The 16,045-nt window shown below is 36.9% G+C and overlaps 3 protein-coding genes across 4 annotated transcripts; 1 reads left to right on the top strand and 2 right to left on the bottom strand.

The window, feature by feature from the left end:
* Positions 1-70: 70 nt before the first annotated feature.
* Positions 71-10,011, bottom strand: LOC111494428 (phospholipase D zeta 1). 2 transcript variants are annotated; one of them, XM_023144374.1, is made up of 21 exons: positions 9,788-10,011; positions 9,445-9,751; positions 8,859-8,960; positions 8,285-8,400; positions 8,036-8,177; positions 6,854-7,024; positions 5,799-5,972; positions 5,330-5,572; positions 5,055-5,171; positions 4,295-4,434; positions 4,044-4,193; positions 3,466-3,622; positions 2,861-3,391; positions 2,455-2,565; positions 2,050-2,196; positions 1,757-1,954; positions 1,573-1,674; positions 1,359-1,490; positions 1,177-1,242; positions 628-689; positions 71-541 (listed from the first exon to the last, which is right to left on the bottom strand). In XM_023144374.1, the coding sequence occupies exons 2-21, from the start codon at positions 9,673-9,675 to the stop codon at positions 295-297; spliced, it is 3,339 nt and encodes a 1,112-aa protein (XP_023000142.1). In that variant the 5' UTR covers positions 9,676-9,751; positions 9,788-10,011; the 3' UTR covers positions 71-294. The 2 variants fall into 2 exon arrangements, with proteins under 2 accessions (XP_023000142.1, XP_023000143.1); XM_023144375.1 differs by lacking the exons at positions 8,285-8,400; positions 8,859-8,960; positions 9,445-9,751; positions 9,788-10,011 and having other exon boundaries at positions 6,854-7,016; positions 8,036-8,118.
* Positions 10,012-10,821: 810 nt separating this feature from the next.
* LOC111494437 lies at positions 10,822-12,036 on the top strand. The gene has a single exon (XM_023144385.1). The coding sequence runs from the start codon at positions 11,260-11,262 to the stop codon at positions 11,845-11,847; it is 588 nt and encodes a 195-aa protein (XP_023000153.1). The 5' UTR covers positions 10,822-11,259; the 3' UTR covers positions 11,848-12,036.
* A 1,606-nt stretch (positions 12,037-13,642) lies between these two features.
* On the bottom strand, positions 13,643-14,770 carry LOC111494435 (ethylene-responsive transcription factor RAP2-3). The gene is made up of 2 exons (XM_023144383.1): positions 14,606-14,770; positions 13,643-14,476 (listed from the first exon to the last, which is right to left on the bottom strand). Exons 1-2 carry the CDS (start codon positions 14,727-14,729, stop codon positions 13,899-13,901), a joined length of 702 nt encoding a protein of 233 aa, XP_023000151.1. The 5' UTR covers positions 14,730-14,770; the 3' UTR covers positions 13,643-13,898.
* Between the last annotated feature and the right edge of the window lie 1,275 nt (positions 14,771-16,045).

Genomic DNA, 16,045 nt, shown 5'->3' on the forward strand with positions numbered 1-16,045 from the left:
TTCAAAGCCTTTCATTCGTTGATTCGTACAATACAAGGTTGTAATCCAACGAGGAAGAGAAGAAAATGACACACTAAATGCCCAAATTAGGACAGCAGTCTTCAATTAATTGAATGAGTATTACAAAAGAGTCCTAATTTCTGTTGTAAATGTGCCTTTCTGTCTCTCTCTCTCTCTCTCTCTCTCTTATTTTTTTCTTTTAAGAAATGGGAAATAAATTATAATGCATCATTTGATTTAACCATAAACTAATTAAGTTGGCCTAACAAAAAGAGGGCTATTATTATAAAGTTGTTAATGAAAAACTTGAGATGCATAGTACTCACTCTCATTGAACACAGGTCTTAAATCTTCTTTGCTCAGGAATTCCAATGGGAAGGAGACAAGATGTCCCTTCACTGAACTTAATCTCTCCATTGGATCAATCCTTTCAATTTCTCCATTCTTGTAAAACTCAAGCCTCTCCGGTGCAATTCCTAAATCTATTGTGGTGTGCCCCAACCTCTCTTTCCAGAAAGCCACACTTTGCCTCAGTCCAGCTCTGTTTTTAAATCCAGGTACAGATCGTTATATCGAGAAGAAATAATCAGGATTCGACCCACTTTGGAACTTAAGTATAAATCGTACCTGGAATTTATGAGGTCGTTGGGTAGACAAGAAAATACATCTTGGTATATTGTCGTGTTCGTCTGTTCAAAAGATCATCAGTTGTGCTCCAAAAATTCAATACTATCAAAAATTAAATATATCTACAATAGAAATCTAATGCTAATAATGGGTAGCAACATGAAAGAAGAATGAAAACGTTTATTCCAAGCTCCAAGTTTCTTTAATATCTGTTAATCTTCTAACCAACTTGTACATACCTCAACTATTTTCATTGGACAACCACCTTATCCTATTTCATAAGTCGTAATCGGAATAAATACATTTTTGGTAAAAGAAACTAGATATTATGTTGATGACCCAACCACCAAGTCTTCAAAAACGTTGGCCAACCGCAAATGACAATAAATAAATCTAAACTATAAAGGTCTCGATTGATAATCGTTTAGTTTTTATATATATATAAATGTTGTTTTTTCAAAGCTTTCATTCAATTTTTCATTTCTCCTCAGTAAAGGTTTGAATTCTTATCCAAATTCTAAAGCTATTAATCTCTTTAGTTTTTCTCACCTTAGCAGTTCCCATCCATGTATCCTTGTAGGTTGAGTCAGAAACTGGGTCAACTATTTGATTGATCTGGAGAAAACAAAATCACATCATAATCAGCCACTTAAGACACAACAAATGGTTAAACATTTAAATTCAAGCATTGAAACTGTAAAAATCCTGCTTCCTATTCGCCACCCACTAACCTGTCCAGGACGAAGACCAAGATGTTCAGACCAAAGAGAGAGGCGGAGACTCCAACAAAACTTTCCCGCTTTCCATGGTTGTCCTCCCATATATGAATTGATAAGTTCCTTATCTTCAATCACAATAGCAATCTGAGAGAAGAAAGTATATTAGTTATCGAACTCGTTCAAAGCTTTTTCAGAGAGAGTATTGAGAACTTAGAGAAGTGGTGACCTCAGAATCTCTAGAACCGAGTAAACTCCTGTCATTGATGTTAGCCGATCCAATCAAAGCAATACAATCATCTACGATCATAATTTTACTATGCACGTACACCTAAATTCACAACATGTCACGCTAAAAACTATATGCATCATTTTAGTATATTAAACAAAGCCATTCAAGGAAAAATATATACCTGGCTTGTAGCCACAGGACCACCATCAAACAGTTTACCATAAGATCTGAGGCCATAAAATGATATATAATCATGAACTTTTGAACCAAGAAGATCATAAAGATTATGGAATATTGAATTTTGTCCTCGACATATAGTTCGATACTGCCAATGCATTATTGCTCTAACCGATGCTGCACCACTGTCATCCAGTCCTCCCTGTCAAACTCAAGATTCAGATTGGAGAAAAGAAATATAAACTCAAACAATAAGCCAGCAAAAGACGAGAGTGGGTAATGTCCAAGAACTAGAACCTGAAATCCAGGCAATAGTGGAATTACAATAATGACCCTAAAAATTTTCTTTTCACGGTAAGCTCTCATTATGCGACGGTATAATGCTTCTAAAACACGATTCCGTATTGAATCATCTCCTGAGAGGCCTGATATAAAAAATTGATTCTGGGAAAAAAAAAAAAAAAAAAGAATCAAGTATCAATACCATTGATTAAGTGTATAAAACCAGTTAATTTCAACAACAATATTTCACAAGTAACAGATAATATGTCCTAAGATACAGATTGTAATGGATCCGACTACAAGGAATTAAATATCAGCATGTTCAGTTAAAAAATGAAGAAGATTAAAAGCATAAAGAACAGAAAATAAAAAAGAGAAGGTACTATTCAATAACAAGACTACAAGTAAAAAATCATATACCTCAATATAGACAAAATGTTCTGCTTTCTCTATAAGAGAGCAGTACGCAATGTGAATGCTCTCTTCAGTTTGACTCGTCCCAGCAGACCATTGACTGACACTTCTGATGACCTGAAAGGAGCGGACATTAGCAATAGAACAATTTACCACCAAATCAAGGATGCTTCACTTAATTAATATTTGTACAGGCGAGTTGCAAAATTTGGATATGCATAAGGTCTAAATAAACAAAAAGGGAGTTCAGATAATCCCAATTGCTATGAGTTTAGCTACTAATGTACATAGTAAAGTGCATTTGCAACCGTGAACATCACCAATTCGCTGATCAAAGCCAGAACCCTATATAATTGTGCAGCACTTCAATTCACAAATGTAAAATTTTGAATATCCTCTTCATGCCACTCACCTGGCAACGACATGAAGCACACGGACCAACTTGTCCGGATTCATCTGCAAAGCCACCATGTCCCCTGTCTTGTGTTTCCCACCACTCCAACTCTGAGCTTTTGACACGATGATGTGTTTTCCCATCTCCAGACAACTTTCCATGGGAATCCAAATGGTCGAGATCATCAACAAAGCCTTTCAGAGGCATATCTGGTCCTAAGGGTTCAACTTTGATCTTCCTAAAAGAGAACGAGAGACTGCTGCTGATCTTACTAGGCTGATCGAGGGGATTAGCAATGGGCTCCAGTCCATTTGATTTTGGACCTTCATTTTGAGAATCCTGTCCATCAGCCTCTTGAGGTAAAAGCAAAGGAATATCGTGAGAAGATGATCCTCGAGAAAATGAATCCTGTACTGTTGATTCTTGAGAATTGTCAAAACTCTTCCTTTCAACCTCCAATTCTCGGGTATTCCACAAGTAATGAGGAATGACCATATGATGCTGAGGCATAAGTAATGGAATTGCCTGCTCATTTGGGGCTTTGTTTCTCTGCAGGAATACGTATATTTCGATTAGGATAAAGGGTCAAAACTATTTTTACAAGAGTATCAATGAACACCAACCTTAGCATAATTCCAGCGTTGGACAAAATGTCTAGCTAAGTCTCGACAAGGTGGTCCCCAAAGTGCACAGTGGACATCATGCCAAGGCATGCGAGGATATTTACCACGATCCAACTCATCTTTCATGGTATCTTCCCATGAATTTGGCTCAGATTCCCTGAGTTGATAAATACGTGAAATTAGCAAAATTATGCAGAAATCATTACCAGGAATAAAAAGAAAAACAGAATTCTAACGGCATGAAAATTCTTAAATAGAATAATAATACTTGGCTGCATACACGAGTGCAGAAATCTTCCAGCACACCACCGAGAGAGAAAATATCTTCCTCCTTTCTCTCTCTCCTGACTATGATTTCTCTCTCATTGCTATCAATAATTTAATGGTGGTATGCAAGAAAATTCCTGTATACCAGAATGCAGCCAAATATTGTTCTACTCAAATAATCATAACTATTTATCATCTTTGCAACTCAATAGAACCGCTGTTACAAATGGAATAATCCAAGTTCAAATGTAACAATTACCCAAGAAATTTCCAGGAAAAATGTTTGAGCAGCAGAGAACAGAAGTACTTACCTTGGATTATAGTAGTCCTTCCCGGGCCATACTGAAGGAGGACGATCACCAACTTTATGTTCTGGTGTATCATAACGACCAAAGCATAAATCCAGTCCTCCAATAAAGCAAATATGATAATCGACAATGACAAGTTTTTCATGGTGGGACCTATACAAACCACTCAAAAATATTAGATGTTGAAAAGTCTAGACCTATTTGAAACTTAACTTATAGACTATGTCCACAAAAAGAAGATACTGAACACATACCATAAATACACACCACTGGAGAAGTGGTCAGGATAGCGTAATACTCTCACATTCTCATGGATGCCTAGAAGTTTTTTCTTGCTATAAACACTGTTAATCTTTAAGGCAAGGGCAACCTCTTTGTAGAGAAGAATGTATATCTGTATAAACATTACACAAATTCATGTCGTCAGAGATAAGATTAATACAGTGTATTAAGAGAGAGAAAGCAATACATTAATAGTGCACTAATGTAATGTATATGGCACGTAAGTTTTGAAACATTAAGAGAGCAAGAGAATAGAATAATTATTTTAAATTTTTATCTATTCCATGCCTAGTTGCGTCTAGATCGATGGACAGCTATTTTGTTGGAATGTAGTAGGTAAGTTTTTTACAACCAGAATAGTAATTCAAAATTCTCTCTATCTCAGTTCTTCAAAAGAAAATGAATAAAAAGATTAAGGAATAGATACATCTTTGAGAATATTATTACAATTTTTAATTCCACATACGATTGACTTGGAATTTGGGGCAAATTCATGGGTAGATGCCATGAAAGATGAGTTGGATGACTTGAGGAATCTGTGCCATATTCATGGGAAGATACCTAAATAATTGCAATTTATTTTCAACTCTTAACATCCCCATACAATTAAATCATCAAAAGGCCATGAAATTTGAATGCTCCAAGAATAAATTCATTGAGTTTATATCAAAATAACTAATAAGATATTCATCAATTCATATTATAAAAATATATGAGAATTCCGAAAGGTACCTGAACCCCTTCCTTAGCTTTTGCTTCAAGCAAAGCATCGAGCCTAGATGAAGCATTTGAAATAAAAGGACGCCGCAGATACAATTCTGGACAAAGCCACCAGCCGCAAATGAAAATCTGCAAAAGACCCCAAAATCAGCCAACAGTAACTGCCCACAAAACTAATGATTTTTTTTTTTTCTTTAATAGGAAACGAAACAAAAATAATGACTGTATGACCAATTCAGGGTCTTAAATTAAAGAGAAGGGTTAAAGGAGAGGGAGAAAAAGAATACCTCTGATTTTGCACGTTCAATGGAAAAGGCAATAGCTTCAAAAGCTGCTTGACCATCGATGAACCACTGAGCCTTACTACCATCGTCTGTCAAACCCCTTGGAGGAGCAAAAGAACCAAAACGGTGAGGATGACACCATCCCTCAGGAGGCCTCAGTCCCGCATCATTAATTGCAGCAACCCAGTCTTTAACCTTGGATCCGTTCTTTGCTCTTATCCTAATACTCCTATTTCCACATGTCACCTAACATTTCAAATCACGGATTTAACTCTCAATAAGAAAAAATTTATTAGCACAAAATTCCATCACAAACAAAAGTTTATCGCAACGTCATGAATACTGGCAAAAGTAAAATCCGTCTTATTTGCAACCACATAGGGGGCAAAAGACCAGCATCATATTTAGAAACAGAACAAATTAAAATAACCAACATTATACAAGGTTCAATCAACGCACAAAATTTCACTACCTTAAATGAATGTCGTAATGGATTTCGCTCCTTAATTTCCTTTGCCAAAGATACTCGTCCATCTCCATTGGCATCAGAAGTAGGTAGCACATCAAAAACTATTATATCCATTGGTTGAGTGTCAAAAGGATCTCCCAATAAGGCCAAAAAACCAGGCTTTAATACAGCCCACACCTACAAAATTCAACCAACAACACAAACTTGTATATTTAAAGTTGATCAATTAATAAGTTGTTCTAATACACCACAGCAGTCTCAATATGTCAAATTTTCCAATTACAGTAAGAAGGTCCATATGCCAAAACAAGAAATTACTATAACATTAGTAGAAAGAGACGAGAAGGAAAGAAGCAAAGTTAGTCCAACTCCAGAAGATTTCCATGATACCATCATCAGTGTAAATGACAACAGAAAGCATAACACACAACCAGTAGTTTCTTTCGTAGTTATTTGAATAATCAAAACTCAGAGAAGCCACAGCTCATGACATGATTGTGATGCAAACCCAAGAAAAATCCAGCTACATTTCGTTAAACCTTTATAAAAGAAAGTTGGAACTTGGAAGAGGAAACAAGCATTTAAAAGAAAACCTCCATGGAAGGAGAAAAATAAGAGAACATCCTGCACGAGTTCTTTTGTTTTGTGTGTGTGGGCATGGTTCTACCAGCATACCTATAAATTTAGGTCTCTGCTACAGAAAACACAATTAGGTAAGACTTTCAGCTCCTGGCTACAACATTTAATTATCACATATGAGCTGGGAGAATCTTAATCCTGATATAGGCTTAATAAACAAATTCTCATGTCTTCAAGTCAAAACAAAAATATTACATGTTCACAATTTGATACAGGTCTTGTATAAAGCACATGATAGGCGAAAGACATTAGAACGAAAATTATAACAAGACATACTTAACATACAAACATACAGGAGGAGGAGGAGGAGGAGGAGGAGGATAAGAAGAAGCCAACATGCAACCTATCAAACTTGTTTGGTCACTTGAAACACCATATGAAGGAAACCCAGACATAAAACTAAGGAATAAGCCCCTTACCTTTTGCCAATTGTCATTACAACAACCAAAACACCGGCATAGGCAGCATTTCCTAGCGTCATCTTCCCGTGCAATTTTAGGTAGATGCTTCACCATAACATAATCCTCTTTCAACTTTGGGCCGTATTCTGGTGAAAATGATAACTTAGAGACCTCCAAAAACCTGCAAACCTACAGTTTATGAATTTAAAAGGAATTATAATAATAAAAATTGATCATAAATGAGGAAAAAATGGTTTACACTTGATGCAATATGACTTAAAAGTCAAATATCAAACAATTAAAATACGTATCTTAGACACAGAGACTAGTCAATCTGTGGTTTTCTATATGAACGTACATGCATTATGGCATCGTGAATGTAAAAGTAAATCTATAGATAAAAATGCATCTTGCTCATTATGAAGCATTGACCAGGATCAGATAAAAAGTTTCTCCCATAAATGCCAAGGCTTTTTTAAATAAATAAAAAAATACACAGGTTCATTAAGAAAAAGTAAACACCCAAACGGAGGTTGAAAGAATCAAAACGTAGTCAACTTTAATGCAAAGCTTTGCATTCCCCTTGATTAGGTTCAAAAAATTCTATTGCACCACATTTTGTGATGAAAAAGTGAATCAAGATAAAAACTACTAAATAATGGGAAAAAACAATCTAATTAGAAATCTAGAACTACTCATTCAACTCAGGCAGAAGACAAATAAAGTAATTATTCTCAAGAAATATCGACTCAGTATACCAATTGTAAATAGAACATAAATTTTAAGGAAGAGAAAAAACATCTTGAAGGTAGCCAAAAGTTCCAGTTTGGATGTAATTGCCAAGTACCCCACAAGAACTTCATTTCAGTAAGAGATTCTCAGCACCAAACAGTTCTATAATAATATAAATTATAAAATATTAATGCAGTAGTAAATGCCAATAAAAATTATTATTGGTGATAGCTAGAAACTTTATCAAGACTAAACTAACTACCTACAACTGCAATGTTAAGTATCCCATGAATTTCTTGACGACCAAATGTTGTTGTATCAAGTATAAAATCATCAATTTAACTCGTACAACATTTTTTTCCACAAAAAACCAAGCTTTCATTAAGAAAATCCAAGAGAATAAACAGACTTTAAAAAGAACATTAAAGTTCACTAAAAAAGGAGCTTATACAGTGGATTCACCTATACCTCTCGAGAGTTGACAATATCCATGTTACTCAAGAAGTGATTCAGGTACCCTTGCATTGCAGTCTTAGCTCTATCAGACATAGAATGCTGCCTTCCTAAGGCAGGCCGAATGATAGGCAGGGCAGCACTGGACGGAACATCCCTGTAATGAAGTAATACACCCATATGAGTAATAGCATTCACGTACAATTGAAAAAGGCTACATGAACAAATTCTTCCAATTTTGCTTTGAGCAAAGCTGAAAAATACCTATTTTTAGAACTTTCATCATGATGCAGAGGATTGGCTTCATCATCTGGTCCATCCTCATCTTGGATCACTGTCGTGTGTTCTCCTATTCCTAGATTTTGAAGCCATTCTTTAACCTTTAATATAACGTTCCAATGAAGACTACATCAAAACCCCAAACATTTGTACTAACAATAACTGATCTAAAATTTCAAAAGCACCAGAGCGTTAAACACCCAAGAATTCACGTGATCAAACCAAATCACCGTGTATCGACAGCAACCATACAACTATAGAGCTTTTAGAGAGGTTGAAAATAATAGATTTTTTTAGCGAGGTTGAGAGGTCCTGGGATGAAGTTTAGCCCCTGGTTCGATTTCATGTCTCCCTTTGGGACTCAGTGTAAAAGGATTTTGTAATTACACTTCAGGTCTTGTTTGCTTCGTTGGAGCCCTTTTCCGTTTGAGTTTGGCTTCTTTTGGCGGGTTGGTTTTATTTTTGTATGCTCCTTGTATTCTTTCATCTTTTCTCAATAAAAGAAGTGTCTCTCGTTACAAAGACAACCATACAACTATATAGACCATCGTACACATACCTGTTCTTGCTTCTCGTGAATTTCCTCAATGAATGCCCGTTTCTTTAGTGCAAAATGTAAATAGAATACATGGGAAGCTTTCTTCAACATGCGCCATTTAAACTATTGCAGGAAAACAAAATACAGTTAAACCAGGAAAGGCTCAAAACTGAAAAGATAAAAAAAAAAATCTCAAAATGAAGAGGAAAAAAATCACAAGACTGCAGCAGGAATATTGGCGAGGCAAACCATGTGGTAACTCTTACTTCTGCTCGGGTGTTTTGGTAGAACACGGAAGGATATCAATCATCATGATTCAAAATTAGCAATAGGGTGTCGAAATAAAGCTCTAAATTCAATTCGATACGCACTCTAAACTTGAGATAAGTCGTCGATAAAATATACATAATCCTACCATTAACCTATTCGATTTCCCCTGAATTCTTCACGAGAAAACAAAACCAATCGCACAAATCCAATTGAACGTTCATAAACCAAATTCAAATTAAACAACGCCTGAAACGTGGACTAATTCAGCTGCAGAAACGAAAACTCAAAACGAAGATCAAATGAAAAAAACAACAGAAATTCAAAGCGAAACTCGCACCTGCTTGTACTGGCATTCGATTGTGTAAGAAAGAAGCATCGGACTGATATCGCCGGCATCCGGGCGAGAAACGGAAATAATTGAGGCCTTCGGCAATTCATCGAAAATCCTCGTTGGCTCAGGAGCGTCATGATGAAACGAGAAAAACGACGACATCGAAGCTGTAGGCTGCTCCGATTGCATTTGAACATATCGAGGCCCACCTCCGGCCATCAACTGCTCCGATCCCATTCCTAATCCGTCCAACGCCACAGCAGCCTCGTTTGATCGAATTCGGCCACAATTGAAGATTGTTAATCCACAGAAACAGAAACAGAAACAGAAACAGAAACAGAAACAGAAAATTCGAGAAACGGGAAATCGCGAATCGTCTTCTTGTTGAAGGCTTTTTCCTTCTCCTTTTCCTGCCTATGAACTGCAAGCAACACGAAACACGTCAAAGTCTGAATTTCGCGGGTTTTATGGTAACGTGGGCTTCGGGTCAATCCACAATGGAGTAGAAGATCGACGGAAATTCATTTTGTCTGGTCGTTGTAAATTTATTTATTTTCTATTTTTTACGCTCAAATTTGAGAAATCCATGCTTAGTTTGCTCAAGTAGTGTATGAATAATATTGTTTTTTAAAAAAATGCGATTAATATTTTAATAAAAATATATTATTGATAGTATAATATTAATACGTCATTTTTCAAGACCGGTCACGGTATAAATAGATAAGGTGATTGTTGGAGGTCAAGTCTTGGAACGACTCATTTATACTTCACCTAAAGGGTTAATACTATTATTTAGTTATATTTTCCCTTTTTAAATTTTTTTTATTAAATAGATTGTGAATTGTCAATCTTAAATCTTATTTCTTTGATCGGCACATATTACAAATGGTATCAGAGCTAGACTCTAAAGAGTGTACGAGCGAGAATGTTGAGTCCCAAGCAGGGTGGATGGTAAGATTTCGCATCGCTTGAAAAAGTGAGCAAAATCTCTTCCTAATAGTCGCGTTTTAAAATTGTGAGGTTAACAACCGTCCATAACGGGCTAAAGCAGACAACATATACTAAGAGTGGTCTTAATTTGTTACCAAAATAGTATCATAGTCAATCATCAAACGGTGTGAGGCGCTCGTCGGAGTAGACTAAACTTTCTCGATAATAGACTGCATTTTAAAATCGTAAGCGTGAAAGCAATTCAACTCTCTATTTTAAGGGGATAGTTCAATTCTTTTAATAAGTTTAAATAAATTTATTCATGTGCTATATATAGAATTTTTATACCATAGAAAAAAAGATAAAAATATAATTTAAGAGTCTTCTGAACACTTCTCCAGAAGGATCCAAATTAAAAATATATTATGTCGCGTTCGCACTCTTTGCTCCTACAAACACGTGGCATCAGTGTTATCAAGACAGCCGAAATGAAGGCCAGCACTTGACTTAACGCTGTCCCTCAGGCCGGATTTGATAATCCTTTCGTTTCTCATATTTTAAATTATTTCCAATTAAACGGGCCATATATGGGCCTGCTTTACTTCCTTATCCAATAGCCCAACTTAAAAATCAGGCCCATCCGGCCCACGAGGTTGGGACGGCGGACCATTGCCGTGAGCGAATTGGTCTAGCCTCGCGTTTTGAACACGCGGCGTCTTCGGATTCCAATGTCGTGGCGTGGCTCGTTCACCTTCTACAACTTTTCCTCTTCGATTTTCCTTCTATTTTCACTTCAATTTCCTTCATATTTTAAATCCCTAGATTTCTCGTATTCGAAATCCCAATTATTATTATTAATTTTTTTTTGCAATTCGAAATCCTTCCATTTCAATGGATACCTCCCTGGTCGCGGGAACCCTTTCAATGGTTGCCAACAATGGCGTTGGCTTCGCCAAATTCCTCAATCGCCTCGATTTCGTATCCAATTACTACATCTCCATCACCGATTCGATCGCCGACCAGATCGCGCCGTATTCCGCCGCCGGAGCTCTTCAGTTATCAGCCGCACTGTTCCCCGTCGCAACCATTGCTCCGCCGCCTGTCAAATCTACTTCATGCCGATCGGCCTCTCGGACTTTTCTCCGTAGAAAGCGCCGCACGAAGCGTAGATTATACAGCGATGACTCCGAGGGCGGCGAAGTCAACGGATTCGGCGGCGGCGATTTTGACGGATCGTACGGCGGAGGTGGCGGTAGCGGCGGAAGTGGCTGGAATTTCGATAGATTTGGGGGGAGTGATTGGGATGAATCTTCATCCTCTTCTAATCCGGCGTATTATTTCGTTTACGAGGTGGTTTATTGGATCGCGCTCTCAAATTGTGTGCATTTCGCATTCAAGAAGGTTATTAGATTTGCAGGTGAAGCAATGAGGAACTCCGAACGAGGAAAATTGTCCATGAGATTAATCTCTGTGTGTTGATTGGTACAATTCTCCTCTCAATGATCAATCTCCGAAACAGAAATCTGGCTACAAATCTCTTGTATTCGATTCTTCACAGTTGCTATGCATATATATAATCTCTGTAAATACTCACATTGTTTTATCTCGGTAAATTGGTTCGAAATTATCTCAGTAAATTGTTTCTTAGCTCCTTAAGGCATTTAGTTCATCTCTCAGCGACTGGTTCTTCATCATTCTTATAACGGACAAGCGTTTCAGCCCATGAGAAGAATTCTGTGGGCAGAAAACCTTTGCTTGTTTTTCACCCATTGGTTTCACCTTTCTTAGAACTGCCTGGTTTCATCGTTTGGCACGTTATTCTCTCTCTCTCTTCAAAATGCTGTTCTCTTTTTTTGTGTCTTGCTTTACATATGTTCTTAATGCATGAATTTGACCTCCTCTGAATGGATTGGGAGGAGAATCATTGTTATAATTTGATTCCTAATATTGTGGTTGGCCAATTTTTTTACCATTAGGCAACTTGAGCACCTTTTTGTGTAGTCTACCGTAACGTCTGCTGCTGTACGTGTGTATTCTTTTTAAGTTCAACAACTGGCAAAGGGTGGATTCAAATCTCAAGCTTTTTGATAGTGGTGAGCTCGAGGTGGATTGAGAGGTCTCACACCCGAGGGATGGATTGTGAGATCTCATGTCGATTGAGAGGCGGACATGGAAAAATGAGGGAATGGTTGATCTATCTACCTCCACTTTTATCACTTTATCAGCTTCTACATTTAAAAAAACACCAACTTCTGTTGAACATTTGTTTTGGGTTCAATTTCCTTTGATTTCAGTACTCATTTGCCTGATCGATAGGAATTCAAGAAGGATTTTAATTCATATCTGAGAGAGTTTGTGTAGTCTTTTCAGTCATCATCAACTTGGTGCAGATAGATGATGATGGGTTTTGGAGCCAATTGTCAATGCTATACTCATTCCAAAGCTTTTCGATTCTACTTTTATTCTTTTTAGAACTCAAATGAACTTAAAACACAATTTTGCCAGAAACCATTTCAACTTCGAATAAGCACATTTTGCATATTCCCAATAAATATGTTTAGATACAGTGTATTAGTTATCAATGTTTAGATTTTTGGGCATTGGATTCTCACCAATGTTTGCGTTCCCCAAGCCAATATTCTCGCTTCTGATTTGGTGCTTCTCTCTAAAGTGAAGCGCTCCCTTATTGATACATTTTTATCTTCCACAGCTTCAACATATCGCTTAGACCCGTTTATCTTTGGTGTAAGAGCCCTCGATCAATGAGCTATCTATTACGCACTCTTTCAAGAGTGGCTGCTTCTAAGCAAACCTCACGACTGTTTGCACCTTTACCTGAGCCATCTTATTAGTTAACCTTAGACTCCTATTATTTTGAGATTATAATAGTGAGAGTAAAACAAAAGAAAAAGACAGATATAAATAAATAAATGAAAACATAGTGAATCCGTTGAATTTCAAAGAATTAGATGCAATGATGAAGATGTCAAAACAAAATCCATCTTAGATATTTTGAAATCAGCCCCAAAGAACAAACCACAAATTTCATTCTCCTCTCTTTCAACCCTCTTCTTCATCTCAGGCCCCACTTTGGATCTCAATCCCAAACCTTTTCAATTTTCCCTCTTTCAAATATTTCGTCTCAGTGCTCTTCAACCTTTTTAAATATTATTTCCCATCAAATAAATAAATTAAAATATTATTAAGGTACTGTAATTGAATTACTGTGACCAAGGCGAGACGACAAAGGAAAGAGGCATCCGACAAAAGAGTCAAACACACAAAAACCACTCAACATGGTGAAAATATTATAAATAGAAGCAATCTGATCTGATACAGGAGCCGACATGTCGTTTCAAAAGACGAAAGAAGGCAAAAACACGAGCGAGTTTCCATGTCACAAGCTTTTTATTGAACCTATCTATGTATATCTACAAAACTAAGTTCAAAAGGTCGAAACAAAAAAAACAAAAGATATTACACCAGTACTTAGTAGTAAACGACATGTCGGACGAATGAGTTTATCTCGGTTACACCACCGAACTGAATTTCTCCTCATTCAACGACGGGTCGTCCATCATCCAAAGCTCCACAGCTTGCCCAAACTCATCGCTCCCACCGACTTGACTCGGTTGTTGCTCTTCTTCAAAATCCAGATCCAAGAAAGATCTCAAACTCGCCAATTCCTCGCCGTAGTAAAGCCCGTCGATCTCACACGAGTTATTCACACGTGTACTCGCCGGCGCCGAACTGGTGGAACTGAAACAATCTGGAGTTAACTCGTGAGCAACGCACCGTTTTTTCGCCGGAGGCTGCGACACCGGTAACGGTTGCGGACGAGGAGCGAAGTTGAGTTTAGCCTTTTCTCCTCGGATCCTTTTTGCCGCTTCATCGTAGGCTCTGGCGGCTTCCTCGGCAGTGTTGAAAGTGCCAAGCCAAACTCTAACGCCTTTTTGTGGGTCTCGAATCTCCGCCGCCCATTTCCCCCACGGCCGCTGCCGGATTCCTCTGTATATATTTTTCCGAGCCTTTCGAGTCTTCTCCGGCTCCGGCACCGCCGCTGTCTCCGCCGTAGCTCGGCATTTTTTCTGAGGTGTCTCAGTTTTCACTACAAAATCAGTAAACAAATCACAGTTCAATATCCCTAACGGGATTGCCTAAATATATATTAAAATTATCTGAATAAAATATATATTAAATTTAAAAACAAACAAAAATTAAAGAGAGCGAAATATACGGGCGCAATAATCAAGGCCGAGGAGGTCGGAAAAATGGTCGGTGTCGGGCCAGAGAGATCCATTACTAAGCTTCCGACCGCGCTTTTTTTCTATAATCCCAGAGATAAGTGCACCGCCGCACATCTTTCGCAGACTAGAGAGGTTTAGGAAGAGAGTCCTAATGTGGAATATATATAGATAAAGTAGAGAAAAATAATAATGGGCCGTATAACGAAAGGTCGGGTTGGGCCTTAACCACACCCGATAAGAATCCGACAAGTATCATTAATAGTTTAAATTTAAATTTAAAATAAAAAATAGCGTAAGCTTTAAGGGTGGAATTGGCGGATGTGAGAGAGGTGATGCATGAGCAAAGGTGTAGAATCGGAAAAACGGACGAATGAGGGAAGCTTTTTTATATGGAAGCTTGTGAGGTAAGGAAGTATAACCGATGAGTTTGGTAGCTGTCCAAGGTTGCCATATACGGAGCCGGATTTCAACGTACCCTTTTTTTTTTACTGGATACCACTTGTCATAATTACATTTTTTTTTGCCTCAAATTTTGAGCTTCATTCACTTCCAATAACGTGTGAGTTAAGTTAACTTAGATTTGCATCACTTACGACCAAGCAACGTATGTTCAAGCCTCTAACCCTCCTTTGAAAAGGGATAAAATGATTTTCGAAAGTAAGTTTAAATAACATATAATTTTTTGAGTAGAGAGAATTTGACAACTAGTCAACTCCTTTTATGATTTTATATGCTGGTTCGGTAAAATTGTGTCTAAGATTGTCAGACCTGAATTGTCTAAAAATGTATTACAGGAAACGATGAATATATTCAAATGGGTGGCTAATAGGAACAATTTACTTCATAAAAAATTTACCATGGTTAAAATTAGGTTTGGAATTTAGAAATTAAAATTTAAAATTAATTATTTAACTTGTCGTATTTTAATTTCGATGGACAAATTAATACTAAAAGGCTGAAAAATATATTTTAGGAATTTATATTAATGAACGAATTTCTTGATCTGAATTGTTTTTGTCCTAAATAAAAATTATAATATTGTTTGGGAGATAAATATTAACGAGGCGCAATGAATGGATTCTTTACTTTATGACGGTGGCCGTACAGTCTGGCAGACTTGAAAGGCGTGAAAGGCTGCTTCGTTGTAAGGGATGGGGCGACTAATTAATACGTGGCAGATTGTGAATGGCTTATAGAAGAACCGGACGTTGGCAGGATTATTTTAATATTTTTTACGGTGGGTGGAAGGAAGCGAGAGTGTTCTTTATTAAAATTTGTTCGGGAATTTTAATGAATAAAATTATAATAATTATGCCAAATATTTAATTTCCAAACCTATATTTCAAATGTCAAAACCTTTTTTTTAAGTCAATTTTCTTCTTGATATATATATATATATATATATATATATTTTTTTTTTTTTTTTTTTT

Source organism: Cucurbita maxima, unplaced genomic scaffold (assembly GCF_002738345.1).
Source record: "Cucurbita maxima cultivar Rimu unplaced genomic scaffold, Cmax_1.0 Cma_Scf00020, whole genome shotgun sequence".
NCBI lineage: Eukaryota > Viridiplantae > Streptophyta > Magnoliopsida > Cucurbitales > Cucurbitaceae > Cucurbita > Cucurbita maxima.

Excerpts from the sequence above, each read along its gene's own strand:
- LOC111494435 (XM_023144383.1), bottom strand. The coding sequence starts at position 14,729 with ATGTGCGGCGGTGCACTTATCTCTGGGATTATAGAAAAAAAGCGCGGT. Across the intron at positions 14,477-14,605 it reads CGGCCTTGATTATTGCGCCC|TGAAAACTGAGACACCTCAG; the intron begins GTATATTTCGCT and ends CTGATTTTGTAG.
- LOC111494437 (XM_023144385.1), top strand. The coding sequence starts at position 11,260 with ATGGATACCTCCCTGGTCGCGGGAACCCTTTCAATGGTTGCCAACAAT.
- LOC111494428 (XM_023144374.1), bottom strand. The coding sequence starts at position 9,675 with ATGGGATCGGAGCAGTTGATGGCCGGAGGTGGGCCTCGATATGTTCAA. Across the intron at positions 5,973-6,853 it reads GTAATGACAATTGGCAAAAG|GTGTGGGCTGTATTAAAGCC; the intron begins GTAAGGGGCTTA and ends TGAATTTTGTAG. Across the intron at positions 5,172-5,329 it reads TTGAACGTGCAAAATCAGAG|ATTTTCATTTGCGGCTGGTG; the intron begins GTATTCTTTTTC and ends GGTCTTTTGCAG.